This window comes from Meleagris gallopavo, chromosome 11, assembly GCF_905368555.1.
Source record: "Meleagris gallopavo chromosome 11, MGAL_WU_HG_1.1, whole genome shotgun sequence".
Lineage (NCBI taxonomy): Eukaryota > Metazoa > Chordata > Aves > Galliformes > Phasianidae > Meleagris > Meleagris gallopavo.
The window spans coordinates 13,328,724-13,345,124 of NC_139414.1; the positions used below are offsets into that span (position 1 = coordinate 13,328,724).

General features: G+C 47.9%; 1 protein-coding gene across 1 annotated transcript; it reads left to right on the plus strand.

Annotated features, from left to right (window-relative positions):
- Positions 1-16: 16 nt before the first annotated feature.
- Positions 17-10,444, plus strand: CLDN1 (claudin 1). The gene is made up of 4 exons (XM_003209130.5): positions 17-341; positions 7,900-8,064; positions 8,204-8,288; positions 8,418-10,444. The coding sequence occupies exons 1-4, from the start codon at positions 119-121 to the stop codon at positions 8,578-8,580; spliced, it is 636 nt and encodes a 211-aa protein (XP_003209178.1). The 5' UTR covers positions 17-118; the 3' UTR covers positions 8,581-10,444.
- Positions 10,445-16,401: the final 5,957 nt, after the last annotated feature.

Here is a 16,401-nt window from a genome sequence, read left to right on the forward strand (position 1 = left end):
TTTGCGCGTCTTTAAAAGTTGCGCGCAGCGCTGCGCGGGCGCCAGTGCGCTGTTGGTTGCTCTCCCGCGTTTTTCATCGCAGCCAACCTCCGCAGGTGCGGAGCAGCCCAGCGCAGCCATGGCCAGCGGGGGCTTGCAGCTCCTGGGCTTCGTGCTGGCCTTCCTCGGCTGGATGGGCATCATCATCAGCACCGCCATGCCCCAGTGGAAGATGGCATCGTACGCGGGGGACAACATCGTGACGGCCCAGGCGCTCTACGAGGGGCTGTGGATGTCGTGCGCCATGCAGAGCACGGGGCAGATCCAGTGCAAGGTGTACGACTCGCTGCTCAAGCTGGAGAGTAAGTCGGGTTCATTCTGGAGGGCGGCGGTTGGGGGTGCCCGTCCCATCGGGTCTTTTCCATCATACGCTGGTAGGTTTTGTCGGGCTGAAGGGCTGGGAGCGGGTGTGCTGGTGCCGTCGGGCTCTCTCCGCATCGCTGACGGCGTGCCGACAATACTAGGTGTATTGACCTGGGGCTGATGCCCTATAGAGTGTTAGGGCTCAATCTCACTGAAGCTACTCCGCCTTACTACTACCTGTTTCGTCCGGGGTGATGGTGTAGGGCTCAGGGTGACCCGTTCTGCTGAGTTTCCTTCGCCTCGTTGTTCGTCCCGTCGGGGCTTAGGTGCGTGTCCTCGGTGCGGCAGGACCTGGCAGGGGTAGGGGCCCGCCCTCTGTCTGTTCCCAGAGCAGCACTCGGGGAGGGGATGTCGGGTCCCTCGCGGGTGCCGTGAGTGAGAGAGTGTTTGAGGCGGTAGAAACGGACAGGGACTGCTTTTGTTGGGCTATGGCTCAGCAGCAAAGTTAATGAAAACACTACAGAAATTGGCTTTTTAAGCCCTGACCCTTTTGCGTTCTGTTCTTGTTGCTCTGTTTAGACGGGATAACTTTGTTCTCTGGGAAATGTTACATGGGAAAATCACTGCTCCTCCTGTGGGGATTTTAGGCAGAGGGCTGGCAGGTGAGCTGGCTCCCAGCCCAGGCAGCACTACTTGCGGCTTCTAGGCAAAGCAGTCCGCCCAGGTAATGCCAGATGCTTTGTCCTCCTCGATAGTGGTTGTCACACTGAGCTGTTCCCATCTCGGCTGTTTCTGGAGGATTGAGTGGTGGGGCAGTTCCTTGGACTGTAGTTTATGCTAACATCCAAAGGGGCTTTAAAAAATAATCCTTTCCCGATATCTTCCTAACACTCCTCCCCCCCCATACCCGAGACCAATGGGATTGGTTTGTCCTGGAACATCTTCATCCTTCTCCCTCCCGAATTAATAAAACACTAACTACCACCTTGGTCGCCTTCTCTTTTCCAAAGAAACGTACGTGTCGTTTCACATAACACCACAGAGAGCTCATTGGAAGTGCCCCCAAGTTCGCATACTACCTGCCCCAGAACCCCCCCACACCCGCCGTGTCACTCCGTGATGCTGCCCACCCCGGACCCCACCTTCACTGCTACCAAACACCAACAGCGTCTCCTGTTCCCTCAGCAATGTGGGCCCCACAGCTGCAAATCACGCCCTTCGGGAACGCGATGCACTCATTCAGCCCCATCGAGGTGTAGGGCTGTGGGTAATCGGGGCTGGGTGCAGTGATACTCAGATACAAGCTCAGCTTTAAGCATTTTATCTCGCTTCTCGAGGCGGGAGGCGAAGATGCCGGCGGGGCTGAGCAATCTCCGGCTGCCCCCTGAATCGGTTGCGAAAGGTAAAACTTGCCTGGGGGGCTTTGGCTGCAGTCCTTTCTGTTGTAAATGAGACTGCCTGCAGAACCAGCCCGGAGTCCTGCCTGCCTCCTGCAAACCTGCCCCAGGACCTCCCGACCTGCCCCGTTCAGTGCTGAGCGCTCAATAGCGGCTGCTCCCTTCACCTTTGTTCTGCGGACAATGTAGGCTCTTCAGAGGCTTCGGGGGAGAGTGGACTGTCAGAGGCCGAGCCTGAGTCGTTAACAGCCTTTTATCCCCTTACAGAGGTCCTGGCCCTGCAGGGACCTGAAGATTCCCAGGAAGCATATGAAATACGGGAATACGGGTGATGCTCTCTTGCTTGGGGAGGTCAACAAAGGCTTAAAATGGTCTTTGCTTTTGGCACCCCAGCTTTCTCAGGTGAACCTCTCTCACCTGAAAGGGCACTGTGCCTTCTGCTGTTTCCCTGTCTGCTCTCCCCTTGAGGTCTTTGGGCAGTGATCTGTTACGCTGTTTTGGCTGGAGGTGTGATAGCCAGCTCTTACCCAGTTTGGCAACCTCACCCTGGTACAGGTGCAGCTGTGCAGCAGAGCTCCCTTCCTGTATTCACTGATGTGGTGGAGATACACCAATATGGGCTGCAGAACTTCTGCCAGCTCTGCTTTCTTGCCAGGGCATCGTGCATGTGTCCAGAACCAGGTGTCTGAGCCTCGTGCAGCGATGGGAGAGGCTCTGATCCTGCAATTACTTTGACTCTCATCACTTGCCGTAATTCATTCTTGTGGGAGTGGTGAGAAGTTTTGTCAGCAAGCTTGTGGCTATCTGGGAGCTCATCCCATTTCTCTATGTATACCTATGCTTGCTTGGGTTGGGTGTCAGATGGGGTTGGCACAAGCTTGCTAGGCTCTATTAGCCAACTGAGGGGCGTTCAGTTTCCCACGTGGCTATGCTGCTGGAGTGCACCATGCTGGCAGTCCTCCCACACTGCATTCAGCTGGGGGCTTATGTCAGGATGGGACATGCTCCCATTCAGGCAATAGAAAGGCTGTGTTTTGCTAGCTGAGGTGAAAAGCGTGGCCACATGTAGACATAGAGGCAGAAAAAGCCACCCTTGCAAACAGGCTTTGTTGCACATTGTTCTTGTAGCCCTCCAGCATCGTCCATGGAGCTAGGTCAGCTTTGGGCTCCTCCAGGTCTCGGGGGAACGGGAGCAGGCAGGAGGCTGAGGGATGCCTGGGCTTTGGCTGTGGAACCTCTCAGACCTAACAAATTGAGCTCATGCTCAAAGCAGAGGTCGTTCTGGGTTGTGCTTAGGCTGTTCCAGCTGGAGATACACCATCAACCAACTGATGAGTTGCTTAGAGATGTTCCGTGCTTGAGACAAGCTGAGACTCATCTGCAACTTCATCACTAAACCTAGTACATCTGCAATGAGCCTTTGTGCTGTAGCCCAGAAAATAAACAAGGGTTTGGATGCCCTCTGGGTCAAACAGCACTATGGCAATGTGAAATCTTCCCTCCCACATTACCACTCTGGCTGAGCATGTTCCAGGAGCTGGGGAAGGGGAAAATGATGATGGGGGGGAGAAAAAAGGTTCATCCCCAGCTTGCTGCAGATCTGCTGGGGGTGGGGAGGGGGGGCTGGCAGGCTGGTCTTCCAGTTAGCAGGAGGGACAAGGATGTCCTAATCCTTTGTCACCTCTTTCATCTGGAGTAAGCAAGTAGAACCTGCGAGTGCGTGCTTTCATGTGGGTTAAGGGTTAATTTGCTCCCGTGTTTCTCAATCCATGTTCCTACCTCATGAAAAATCACGATGGAGTGATAAAGCAGTCTCATTTGTGCTGTGCTTTGACAAGGTAGAAGGTTACTTGGAATGCCACCGAGGCTGTTCTTGTTCGGTGCTGTGTTGTGTCTGTAGAGGGGATGGGAGTCTGTTGCAACACAGTGGCTTTATTGCTACACAAGCAGCTTCTGCTAAGCAGCTTTAGTAGTTAATGTTAGTCTGCTACTAAATCTGTTGGTAAGAGAATTTCCAGGTTTGCGGGAAAACAGGCTGCCTGGATCTCCTGACCAAGGATCGGGAAATGGTGGGACTGGGTTGCTTTGAGTCAGCTTTCCCCTGCTGTTTGAGTGGCAATAGGAGAACCTTGAACCTTATTTGCTTTGGAGTAGGCAGAGTACAAGGCCACTGTTGCTTGCTCTTTGTCAGTATTCCCATTCAACAGGAAGCCTGGCTCAGGTTCCTCTGTGTGGACTTGTGATTTGGAGGAGACCAGATGGGGGAACATCTCATGGTGATGATGAGCATGCTGGGTTTGCAATGGATTTGAAAGCCTTCAAGCCATCAGCCGGCTTCTTGGGTCCACCACCAGCACAGCTGCAGCGTAGCAGGTCTTTGGCTGCCTCTGAAGCTCTCACTACTTGCTCAGATCTTCACCTCACTGCCTGCCTCCAGGGAGTGATGCCTCTGTGCTGCTGAGGCAGAGCTGCAGGACTTCAAACCCAGCTCCTTCATTGAAATGCATTGTTTCAACGCAACCCCAGTAGGAAGGCTCTGAATGCTGCTTGGCTTGTCTTTGAGGTGGATGGTATAACATGCTGCTTACAGTACAGGGCTGTGTGTAAATCTTCAGGAACTTCTCTTGCAGAGATTAGAGGAGCTGCACAGCATCTGCTTCACCTGTTCTGCCATCACTTTGCATGGATGCCCTTGGGAAGGGAGGAAGTCCATACAAAGTATGCAAAAAAGGCACTCAATGAGTATCCTGTCAGAAAGCTATCTGCACACAGAGCCATAACAGCAGTTTTGCATTACAAAAAAAAAAAATCAGATGTCTCTTTCCCAATAGTTGTGTAGCGTAGGTGATATAAACAGGATAAATAAGGAAGTGTGATGATTGAAAAATGACTCCAGTTCGGTCTTTTGTAACCAAGCGATTGGCAGCAATTATTTGTGTGATAGTAGTGAGAAGGGGAAAATGTGAGTTACGCATCAGATAAGAGCTATCGAGTAGTTTGTCCAAATGCCATTGTAAGTCAAAGCTGTTGGACAGCACATAAATAATGTTGGTTTCAATGTGTGGGTAGAACAAGTAAGATCTGTATGATATCTTAGCATGGCCTGCAGGATTCATGTTCAACATTTCTCAGTAGTTTTAAGACTCTTGACAGTACTTACTGCTTTCTTGCCATGGGCATTTTCAGACCAGGTCTCAGTTGCTAACTAGCAATAAAAAGGCTTGGCTTCTGAGTAAACAATGGTTGATAGAAAACACGGCCATCTGACATCTGTTGGTAGTGTCCAGCCAACCTGGAGTGAGGCTGCTCTGTCCTAAGGGCTCCTGGTCTGTTGAGTGGGAGTTCTGGGTGCTGCACCACTCTGAGGCTCCTGGATCACAGGGGAAATCCTGCTTCTCTCCACTATAATGCAGCTGGAAAGTTGTTGTAGAGTGCTGTTGCTAACCTGTCCTGTTTAGCAGCTTAAGATAATGCTGCTTAATTATACCATTTTTAAAGCATCTGGAAAGGTCCACACGAACAGCAGAGCAATACTAAACTAGTGCTCTCATCCTCTGGATGTGCAGCTTTCATTAACTCAGTTGCAGGTGAGTACATAATAACTAATTGCTTGCTTTATCATTAGCCACAGTGATGTATTGCACACACTGCAGAAGTGGTGGGAAGGTAAAAGTGCTGCAAGTGCCAGCCTATATCACACTGCTTTGTTCTTTGGTTCCCCGAGTTTCCTAAATGCCTTCTCTCCCTCAGTGGATAAAGCAGGGAGGAATGTGCTGAGGGTGAGGAGCATTCAGGCTGCTGCTGAAAGCAGGCAGCCCCCCAGAAGAACTCTTGCAGTCTGTTTCATTACCTTGAGGAACATGTGGATTTCTTTTCTTGTGTTCAGCTACTTTTGCAAAGCTGGCATGGCACGCACCCAGATAACATTCCATAGAGTTTTTTAGCTTCACAAAAACTCTCAACGTTTGAAAGAGTTGGATTTTGTGTTGGTTTTTTGGTGTGTTTTTTTTTTTTTCTTAGTAAGACTAAGTCCAGCTTACTGCAGACTTGCTGGAATGATTTGGTGCTGCTGCAGAAATGTCTTTTCCCATGTCAAGCATGAGTGAATGGCTCCATCCAGCCTCTCCAAGACTGCAGCTGTTATGTAAGGCTTTGCCCTAAATGGATAGCGGCTGAATTGGTTTTCCAGGTGACAACCCATAAACAGAAGTCTTTATAGTGGCATACTTGTAAGCTAGAAGCTACTTTGTAATGTATATTCTCTGAGATTGGAGAGCAGTTTCTGCAAGAATGTCTTCAGACACCGTTGTTGTGATTTTTATGCAGAAGTGATAAATGGTTTGCAAATGAGTTTCTGCAATCAAAGCAGATGGGTTTGCCTCGTGCCTGGGTGGTGCAGAGGTGTATCACCTCCCCCTTTGGAGGAGGTGCGATGTCACTTTGCCAAGCTGATGGTGGGATGTTTCCTAAGAAAGCTGTGTCTTAGAGCAATAGGAAGTGACACACTTTCCTATGTATTACCGTACTGTATTGTTTTTAACAGGTTTTATAAGCTACTCCCAGAACAGTAGGGTTGTACTGTGTGTGTGGAGACTGGTCCTTATTTGTTTTAAGGTAGAACTAGAGGCCAGCAGCTTGTTGGCGTGGCTCAGAAGAATTTTCCTGCGAAGTGAATAAAGCAGCACCGGAGATAAGTGTGTGTTCTGCAACCCTCTTGGACTGCACTCCTGGCTGTGCAAACTACTTCAGGTTGAGCCCAGAGACCTTTGTTGTCCAGCTCTGATGGATGCATGGTAGCAGTGCTGTGGAGATGCGCTGTGCTGACTGATGGGTTTGCAGTGCTCTGTGGTATCACATAGGCTTAAATCATGCCCTGCCAGTGCTCACAGACCTGCAGAATGCATTGGTGTGTGCTGCACACCTGGGAACGGGTTATAGAGCTAAAACAGTGTGTTTCACACATTGCTGCTAAGTAACCTATGTCGGGGACAGTTCTGCTTTAGTCACAGTGCCCCTGGGAGCTTGCTCTTGTGATTATCCAGCCCCGTTTGCTTCCAGGACTGTATATGAAATGGCATGCTGTTCAAACAAGCCCAGTTTGCCAGGCAGTAAAAGCTCAGGCTAATTTTACTACTGCTTGCTCTTTGTCGTTCTGTCACCTGAAAGTTTTAATCAGTAATGACTTAATTTCTAAAATTGGTTTTCTTTCATTATCCATGAAATCAGAGTTCTGTAGGAAATATATTATGGATAGTGTGCCATCAGCTGAGTTAACATAAAGGCAAATCCTGGGTAAGGAAATAAACCAAATCTGTCTGCTGAGAACACAGGCCAATGTGATCCTTGCCAATGGGAGGCATCATCCTCTGCTACAATTCCTCAAAACCAAAAGAGGTTCCTAAGACATTCTGTATAGAATGAAAGTCTAAGTTAAATACTTAAGGACACAAAGTTGTTCACTTTTCCAAGGAAAATTCTCTTTCTGTGGCAATAGTGATTTTTATTTTAATCTTCTGGGTCTCACTACTTTTCCATTTAGAGTCTAAATCAGCATGGAGGTATTTGTACAAAAGACAGGTTTTGGAGGTGTTGAGCAATAAAGGGCTCCTGCTGCTGCTGTGGGACTATTCATATGTATGGTACTATTCATATTAAAACACAGCTAAATGCTTTGTCAAGGTAGGGCCCAAATCTGAATAATTCTTTTGATAAACAGATATGTCCTTTCCATTGAGATTTAAATGACCCGGGAACAAAAGATGTTTGAGGGTAATTCCCAGGTCATTTCCTGCATACCCTGTTACCCGTGCATGTTAGAGGAGACTGAGAGTCCTCTGATCCTTATGCATAACAGTCCTGGAGCTTAAAACAAGAATCTCTTGGCTGTGTCCGGTATAACACAACAAAGTGAATCCTAGAATCGTTAGGATTGGAAAAGACCACTAAGATCGTCAGTTCATTCCTCCCCCATCATCACCATACCACTAAATCATGGCACACAGTGCAACCTCTACCCTTTCCTTAACGATCTCTAGGGATGGTGACTCTACCAGCTCCATGATGATTACTGAATTTGAGTAATTTGGGAATCTGAGTTCCTGTATTCTTGTTTTGTATCTTGAGTTGTCTTTGTGATAACACAAGCCCTGATGTCTTGCAGGCAGCCTGCAGGCTACACGAGCCTTGATGGTGGCCGCCATACTCCTGGGCCTGGTTGGCGTGTTTGTTGCTGTGACTGGCATGAAATGCATGAAGTGCATGGAGGACGACCAGGTGAAGAAGATGAGGATGGCTGTCTTCGGTGGGGTGATCTTCATCATTGCAGGTCAGTAACGTTACAGTTATTTAATAACAGATTGGTGGTGTTCCAAATGCTGGTTCTGCCGCATGCTTCTGTTGTGATTTCTTTTTTTGACTGTTTTATTCTTAACAGTAAACATGGTATTGTTTCCCTCCATGTGCAGGTCTGGCAGCACTGGTGGCCACGTCATGGTATGGCAACAGAGTGGCTCGAGCCTTCTATGATCCTTTCACCCCCGTTAACACCAGGTACTGACCCATTTGATATAATGCCATAGTACAGCATGGCAGGTGTTCATTTGGTTTAGTTTTGGGTGGCGGTGGCACAGAACACAGGAGGGAATTAAAACTCTTTCTCTTTTCCTCATTTCTCCCCAGATTTGAATTTGGATCAGCCCTCTTCATTGGCTGGGCAGCTGCTTCTCTGGCCTTGCTGGGGGGAGCCTTCCTCTGCTGTTCCTGCCCTCGGAGTGAAACCTCCTACCCTCCCAGTCGGGGCTACCCCAAAAATGCACCCTCCACAGGGAAGGATTACGTATAATGAAATGATGAAGAGGAGCCACCAGCACTGGTAGTAAAAGCATTTGGAGAGGACACTACAATGCCGCTGTCCTGAGCAGAGTTCAGACTCTAGGTTTTGCCTTCCTCTTCTCCCAGAAATGTGTATATTTTTATAATCCTCTTTGCTACTGGACATAACTTCTCCTTTCTCTCCCAGCCCGTGGAGGAAGGCTAGCCTAAGCTTGTAGGTATTGCCACTGCAAAGATTGAAGCCTCCAAGCTTGGGTTAAGTTTAGTATTTGGGAGTAAAAGGGAAAATGATACTGTTTTTAGATGGATGTTGGTGCTTTTTTTTTAGCTTGTTTTTTTTTTTTTTTTATAAAAAATAGATGGTAACAATTCAGTCCCCATATCCCATTAAGTTAGAGCCCAGCGTGGTGTGTGTAGAAATCAAGAAACACTATATACAAAGAGAAGACCAATAGCTTAAGGGGAAACAATTTTGGGGAAGTGACTTTACAGGTAGGAATGTTTGAAGAGATCTAAACTGTTTTTATACTGTTACTGGTGTATCTTCAGCACCTTCCTTTCTGTGCAAAAGGTCAGATACAATTAAATTGCTGTGACTTAAACTAAAATCTGTAACTGTATGCATGTGTTGTTGGCCAACAGAAGGTGTAGTGTAAGATGGCCTTGCTTAACTGTGTGTCATCTTTTGACAAGATCTGGTAAGATGATGGTGTATTTGTTGGCCAAGGGCTGTAACATTACAGCTACAACAGCTAGCAAACTCCCAAGCAGCTGCAGGTCTCCCTGGTGCCAGCGAAGAGGCAGACAGAAACAATCCCCTGTTCTCACTGTTGTCTCTGGGGCTGTCGTTTTGTTCCTTAGACACGGTTGTTGATGGTTATTTCTTGATGTTCTCAGCCTGGCTGAGCTCAAAGCTATATCCCCATGTCTGTTACAGGTCACCTTTTAACAAGTGTTGCCCTCTTTCATTGAGTCATTCCAGTTTGGGCTTAGTTATAAGTTACTGATCTGTTTGCCTTATGTGGCTAAAAAATGTTAAGCCAAACAATGCACTGCCACTCCCTGATGTTTCCCCATGGATACCTCTTGTACTGTCATTTGACCTTATCTTTACTCTTGCAAATACTTTCAGTCATGATATGAAGGCAAATTCCAAGGAAACTGACCCAAAGGTTCTAGCGTTTTCTTTCAATCCAAGCTTGCCAAAGAGGGAAGAAACCCAGCATCATAAAGATGAAGCCATCATTGCATATTAAGTCCTATATGAAAATGCAGCTCATGGGTTCCCACCCCTTACCCTAAAACCAGTCTGTCACCAGTGTCTGAACAATACTGGTAAGGCTGGCTGAAGATTAGTCTGGTGTTCCTAAAAGGATGATATCGGCTTCCAAGGCTCAACTTTGATTTATCTAAGGATGGAAGCTGGTTGCTTCCAACCAAGCTTTATAATGGTGAATGTGTTCAGAGACATCAGGTAACTGGGTTTCTTTTGTAGACAGGGAGATCTGTGTGCAACCACAGCCTTAGTGCTTCATATAAGCCTTGTACCTCTGTTTGACCTGACTCTGCAACATAAATCAAAGCTACTAAAGAAACCAACCAAAGCATTTGCTTCAGGCTTGATCTGATGTTGACCTGTACTTGAGCTGGGTCACATGGCTCCTACTTCTCGATGGGGAATTGCCCTGTGCACAGTGGGACCTTGCGAGACCTTGTACCTTGTCTTAAGGGGTGGCAGCTCAGGTCATGCTAGAGCTGCTGAGGTCTGTGCTTTTGTATTTGCATTAACCCTGTGCCAGGGAGCAGATGCTTGTATTGGGAACTTGTATAAAGTGTTTAAACAATTTCAATAAATGGATTTTTGTAAGGAACAACGATCTGCATCGTTTCATTTTTCTTACATTTTAAACAGTACTTGGACAGAGTGTATGGAAGACAGGAGTGGCACTTGTGTTTTTGGGAGCCTGCCTGCCGAGATGGAGCACATAGGTGGGGACAGATCTTCTGCAATGAGTCAGGCAGTTGTGGCCTCTGGCACAAACTCACCCAATAATCTGCTACAATTGCAGCCTAGGAACTAGAAGGTCTGCTCCTCGGCAAGGCAGACTGCACCCTGGGTGGAGCAGGAAGGGGCAGGGAGAAGGCAGATAGCTCCCTGCAGGGGAGTGGGAGCTGCAGGAATGGGGAAGGGACAGGGTGTGGAGCAGTGGTGCTCCCAGGAGGGATGTTCTGTGTTTCAGCAGTGCATTCTCTGTGTTTATCTGGGGAAGGAGATGTGCGGATGTGTCTTCTGTGCAAGATGTTCTTTTCCCCCTTGTTTCTGCCTGGTTTGGAAACGTTTCCATTTCTTGTTACTCTTGTGTTCATCCTTTCCATCATTTTGAGTGCATATGATGAAAAGCAAACTTCATTTAAAGCCTGTTTCTGCACTCAGTCAAGGAGCTGCCTACTGTGTTCCCTCTCCCTCCAAGGGCTATTTGCTTTTGTGATACAAACAAAAGGAATAGAGCTAATTAGGCCTAAAGCTGGCAAAGCAAAACAGACAGGCATGTGGTTGAGTGAGCTTGCAGTGCCTGGAGCAGACTGGTTGCCTGGCATAGTTCGGGATCTATGGTCATTCTTATTCCAACCTGTCAATTAGTCAAGGATTTCCATTGAGATTATTTTTTTCCCATGTTTTTATGCTCTCTAAGGACTTTGCAAGTTCTGCTCTGACACTTCCTGTGCAGGAGTACGGGGCTGGGCAGAAGAATGTGGAAAACAAGTTATGTCACCTATAGACGGGCAATGGGATGTCTCAGCTGTTGGCATAGATAGGGCACTGCAGGAGACTCACACCTGTGGAAGACCAGCATAAGATCAGCTGGTCAGATGCCAGCTTGTTTGTTTGATATACTCTCAATTTCACTTGGTTCATGGGTAAACTGTCATTGGGAGATAGAGTTTGTGGGGTGCCATCTAGCTGACTGGAAAGCCAAGGTGAAGTTTGAGGGGAACCATAACACCATACAGCTCACAATCCCAGTTGAGGGGTGGTGACAAGAGGCAGTATCTCTTATCCAAGGATGGAGATGAGCTGAGGGTTGAAGTCCCAAGAGCTGTCCCTGGCCCAATTGGGATGACACTCATGTATTTATTGCTTCAAGAAGGAGCTTCACAGCCTTCTTCCAATATATTTCACACAACGTGCAGGTTTGCTTAGTTGCCTTTTCAGAAGTCATTCAGACGTCTACACCATATTCACAGAAAAGGAGTGATGTGTTGGGAGAATTTCCCGTTGGGTCTCAATCTTTGCATGTGATTGTGATGTTCTGCTGCTATAGCCATCTTGTACTGAAATGGTGTTTGTAGAGACAATGGGAACTTTGCTGCTTGGCATTTTCCACTTCGTATTTGTTACTCAGGTGGTGCTGTAGCTGTGTATACTGAACTCTGCTGTCAGTGGGGATTACATGCTTGTTTACACTGGTTGAGTATTTCACAGAATTGCTCAGGATGTTTTTGGAATAGCATCAGCCTCTTGGTTTCTTTGGCTTCTGCAATTCAATCATTTTAAGAAAACCATCTGTGCCTTTATCAGGTTCAGCTTCTGATTTACCCAAACATTTCTCGTAATAAATTTGCCCTTGTTTTCTGTACTGCTCTGAGAATATATATAGTGCATTAAGGCATTCAAAACTCTGACAATGGAGAAATAACCAGTGGAGCTGGTGATAGCTGATGATAAGGAATGTTTGTGAAATATTCATACAAACTCAGAAGCTTTTTTAATGGGGTAAAAGTAGCTTTAAGCTTTCTGTAAGCCACGCTACCATATTCAAGTAGACTTCCCTTTCTCAGCCACTCTGCTCAGATGGCTGGTGCTGGGGGAATACAACTGCCCTCCACAGAGCTGGACCAGGGGTTCTCATTTTTCAGAGTGCTGCAGTTACATGCTCACAACAGCCATTCACCCAACTGGGTGTCTGACCTGGATTCTTTTTTTAAACTCCCATTTGACTGCAATACCAAAAGTTTTGCAAGGATTTCCTCATTCCTGCTACCCCACAGGCTGCTCAGTTTACCTGGTTGCTATTCCCCTGCTTACAGCAGCCCAGCCTGTGACTGAGAACTTCGGCAGAACATTGCTTTCCACCCTGCCTGCAGTCCCTGCAGAAGCCTTGCACACTATGGCATCAGCATCACTGAGCAGAAAGTGGAAAACACTCCTTTGTTAAGCCTCATGTGCTTGATTGGAATACATCCCAACTCCTACAGCTTTTCCAGAAAAGCCCTGCCTGGATTCCTAGCATGCTGCGTCAGGGACTTGGTGCTTTTAGGGTCTGTGGTTCCTACAGTGACTTGCTGAAGACACCAGGAGCCCCTGACTATGGGAACCTGTGGGTACTTCTGTGGGGCTGGGCACCAGGCAGCCCGTTGGCTTTGCCTTGGGCACAAGAACTGCCTTCTGTTCCTGCCTGATTCATCAGTCGGTCCCAGTTTTGTGTCAGGGACCCGAATTTTGATGTAAAGTTTCCCATGTAAAGGTTTGTTGTTTTGTTTCAGTTTTTGCCTTGCCCAGGGCTGCCAGACTGGGCTGTGGCAGTGTGTCACGTTATGGGGCATTGCACAAATCCTTTCTTAACCTGATGTGCTTTCATCACAACATCACAACTCTGGGAGGTGCATCATGGGCTTTTGTCCAGGAGTCATAGAATCGTTTAGTTGGAAAGGATCTTTAAAGGCCACCTGATTCAACTCTCTGCAATGAACAGAGACACCTGCAGCTTCCTCAGGTGCTCAAAGCACCATTCCCCTGATAATGGGTGTCTGCAGAGATGGGGCACCCACCATCCCTGGGCATTATGTTCTAGGAAGGTGGAGGATGTCTGCTCTGACAAAGGACTGCGCCTTCACATCAGGCTGAGAACAGACAATCTCATCACAGCTTACGGTCTGCTCTAGCAATCCCAGTAGGGACTCCCAAGACCGAGAGGTACAAAACCAGCCTTTGTCTGCACCCTGTTTGCAGACAGCTTTTCATGGCGAAAAAGCTGAGACCACAGTACAGGAGGCAGGGAGGGGAGTACAGCTGTTTCCAAGCTTTCTCACTTCCTTGCCTCCTAGGAGAGACTCAGCTACCCAAAAGCTGCTGTTATTTTCAATGTTATTTTTAATTTGCAAGTGGCACAGAAGGTCCAGCAGGTGGGAGGGTGGGATGCTGCACTCCCAGCCCTGTGCTCCCGCCCGCCCCATATCAGTTCCCCAGCAGCACAGCAGCAGAGGGGCTGTGAAAACAACTTCAGCCAAGAGGAAAAAAAGCAAGAAATAGCATTCTTATTACAAGGTAAACAGCTTTAAGTCAGTCTTAGGGGAGTAAAAACAGCACAGCCCTGATAGGTTTCTCTGCCCACAGCCCTGGACGGACGCTGGAACATGCTCCACCCTCTGCTTGTGTAACGCTTCCCGTGCCACAGCTGTAAATAATCATTTACCTGTGTGTGCTGTGTTCTGGGGGGGACTTTTCTTGACTGATTGCGTAGAGATGTGTGTGCAGAGCAGTGCCGTGGGGCAGTGTGGGAGCCCATAGCTTCAGGTTGCTCCTGGGAGCTCACTGCCAGTGAGGGGGATGGGAGAGTGTGGGCTGCTTCGGTTGTTTTTTCCAGAGAAAAGAGCTTAACAGTTCATTTTAATTATTCTTTTGTTTTTGTTCTTTTTTTTTTTTTTTCCTCAGACCTATGATTGCATTTCTCCACACTTCTCAGTTCTGTGGAAAAGGCCTGGTAAAATCACTTCCACCAGGTCTGCCAGGCAGCCTGCTTACTTGTTTACCTGCTTCAGGATTTCCCAGCAGGTGCTCTGGGGAATTGTCTGAGCGCTTCCTCATTTCAGGTGCTCAGAAACTGGGGGACAGCATGGAGATTCCCATACTTCCCTTCATGCATTTAGTTGTGGGCACAAGCTAACATGACAAAAGGCAGCTTTCGGTGTATGCATGGGATGGAGAGGCTGTCCTCCCCTAGAGAAACACCTGTACTCAAACAGTTCTCTGCACAAATGCCTGGAGACACACGTCCTGTGCCCTGCAGAGCTCCCTGGGTGCTCTCAACATGCTATGATGGGACCAGGACTATGCCTGAGCACGTGGCCCCGTGCAAGGAGCAGAGGAGCTGCCCTTTCTTCAGGGAGGGATGTGCTCCTGGCCTGGCAAGAAGAGCCTGCACAAAAGGGAGTCTAATTTACAGTGCCTTGTAATTTGCTGATGCCATAATATGTTTAGCTTGGGGAAAAGGCTCTGTTGATACTAACGTGTTTGCTCACATCGGAGCTGCGGTATGTTCTATCAGCATGAAAAACAACAACAGGCTGGGCTGGGCTGAGTTAGCCTTGCAAAAATAACGGGGCAGGAGTTGGGCTGGGAGTGAGCCTACCAGGGCTGCCTTAAAGGGGAACAGCCTGCTAAGCCCCCCAGCTGGGCACTGTGTGCCTCCCTGGCATCTGCTGCAGAAATGCTGGCTCTTCGGTGAGCTATTGCCCAGACAGACAGTCTTGTTCTGAGATACAGTATTGTCCTCTCCATTTGCCTACCAGGTTAATAAATCAATTATTACACACACCTGTGCTGCGCTTGAGCTCATGGGACTGCAGCTCTTGCTGTCTGCTTCTGGTGTCAGGATATGTCTGCAGGACTGAGCCCCGCAGACTGAGAAAATGCCAACTCTGGAGCAAGTTCACAGAATCATAGCATGGCTTGCGTTGGAAGGGACTTTAAATCTCACCCAGCCCAACCTCCTGCCATGGGCTGGCTGCCCCCACCAGCTAAGGCTGCCCAGGGCCCAGCCAACTTGGTCTTAAGCACCTCCAGGGCTGGGGCACCCACAGCTCTCTGGAGAACTGTACCAGGGCCTTGCCACCCTTTGAGTAAAGATTTTCTGCCTAAATGTCTAAACTGAGTTTCCCTTTTAGTTTGAATGTCACTTGTGCTGGTGCTCTAACCTTCAACTCAGAGGCAGAGGAGAAGAGAACCATGCTTGTGGCACTGGTGAGAACTGCAGGTCAGTGAACCTTTCAGGTTTTCTGCTGAATTTCTCATGAACTGGAACAAAACAATAACTCTGTCCAGTGTTTTAGGGGAGAGAAGGTCCAAGGCTGCAGAAAAACGACAAGCTTTTCCTTATACACACCTAATTCTGCTAAAGGCATGAATTACTCCTGACACAGAGCAGCTCTTATCTCCACGCCACCATGCTTTAATAGGAATTTCCTTACGATCTTTCTCCAGAACTAGTTCTGAAATGTGATGACATCATGACCCAAGTTGGGAGCAAACAAAAATTGCTGCGATAGAATCACATTTTGTGTGAACCCTTTCCCAAGGAAGACAGGCAAGGTGTATCAGATTGAGTTAAAAATGTTAATTACAGCAATAACAGCAGTTCAAAATGTGGCAGGCCTCTCAGGACTTGTTGGTTACCATAGATCACAATGTCAATATTGCAAAAGTGTCTTTTGTTTCCATCATAATCAAGCTGTCTAGCACTGAATAATGGACTGGTGGAGGCTGCCTCTTTTTATCTTGGCATGCACAAAGCTTAGCAGTGTGTGTCAACACAGAGAACACTTGAAAGATTGCATTGCTTTGTCTGCCTGGGCCCAAAAACACAAGGTTTGGAGGGGTTTCAAGCTGATTCCTAAAGTACCTAGTCCAAGCCAGCTCACCCCCTCCTAATACTGGTCAGCTCACTTATCTGTGTTCTGGCTTCCAGAGGTTAGCCCTCCCTTTCCTCCTATTATCCACCTGGATAATGAAATCTGTGCTGTGCTGAAGGGGCAGTGGCACATTGTATGTGAA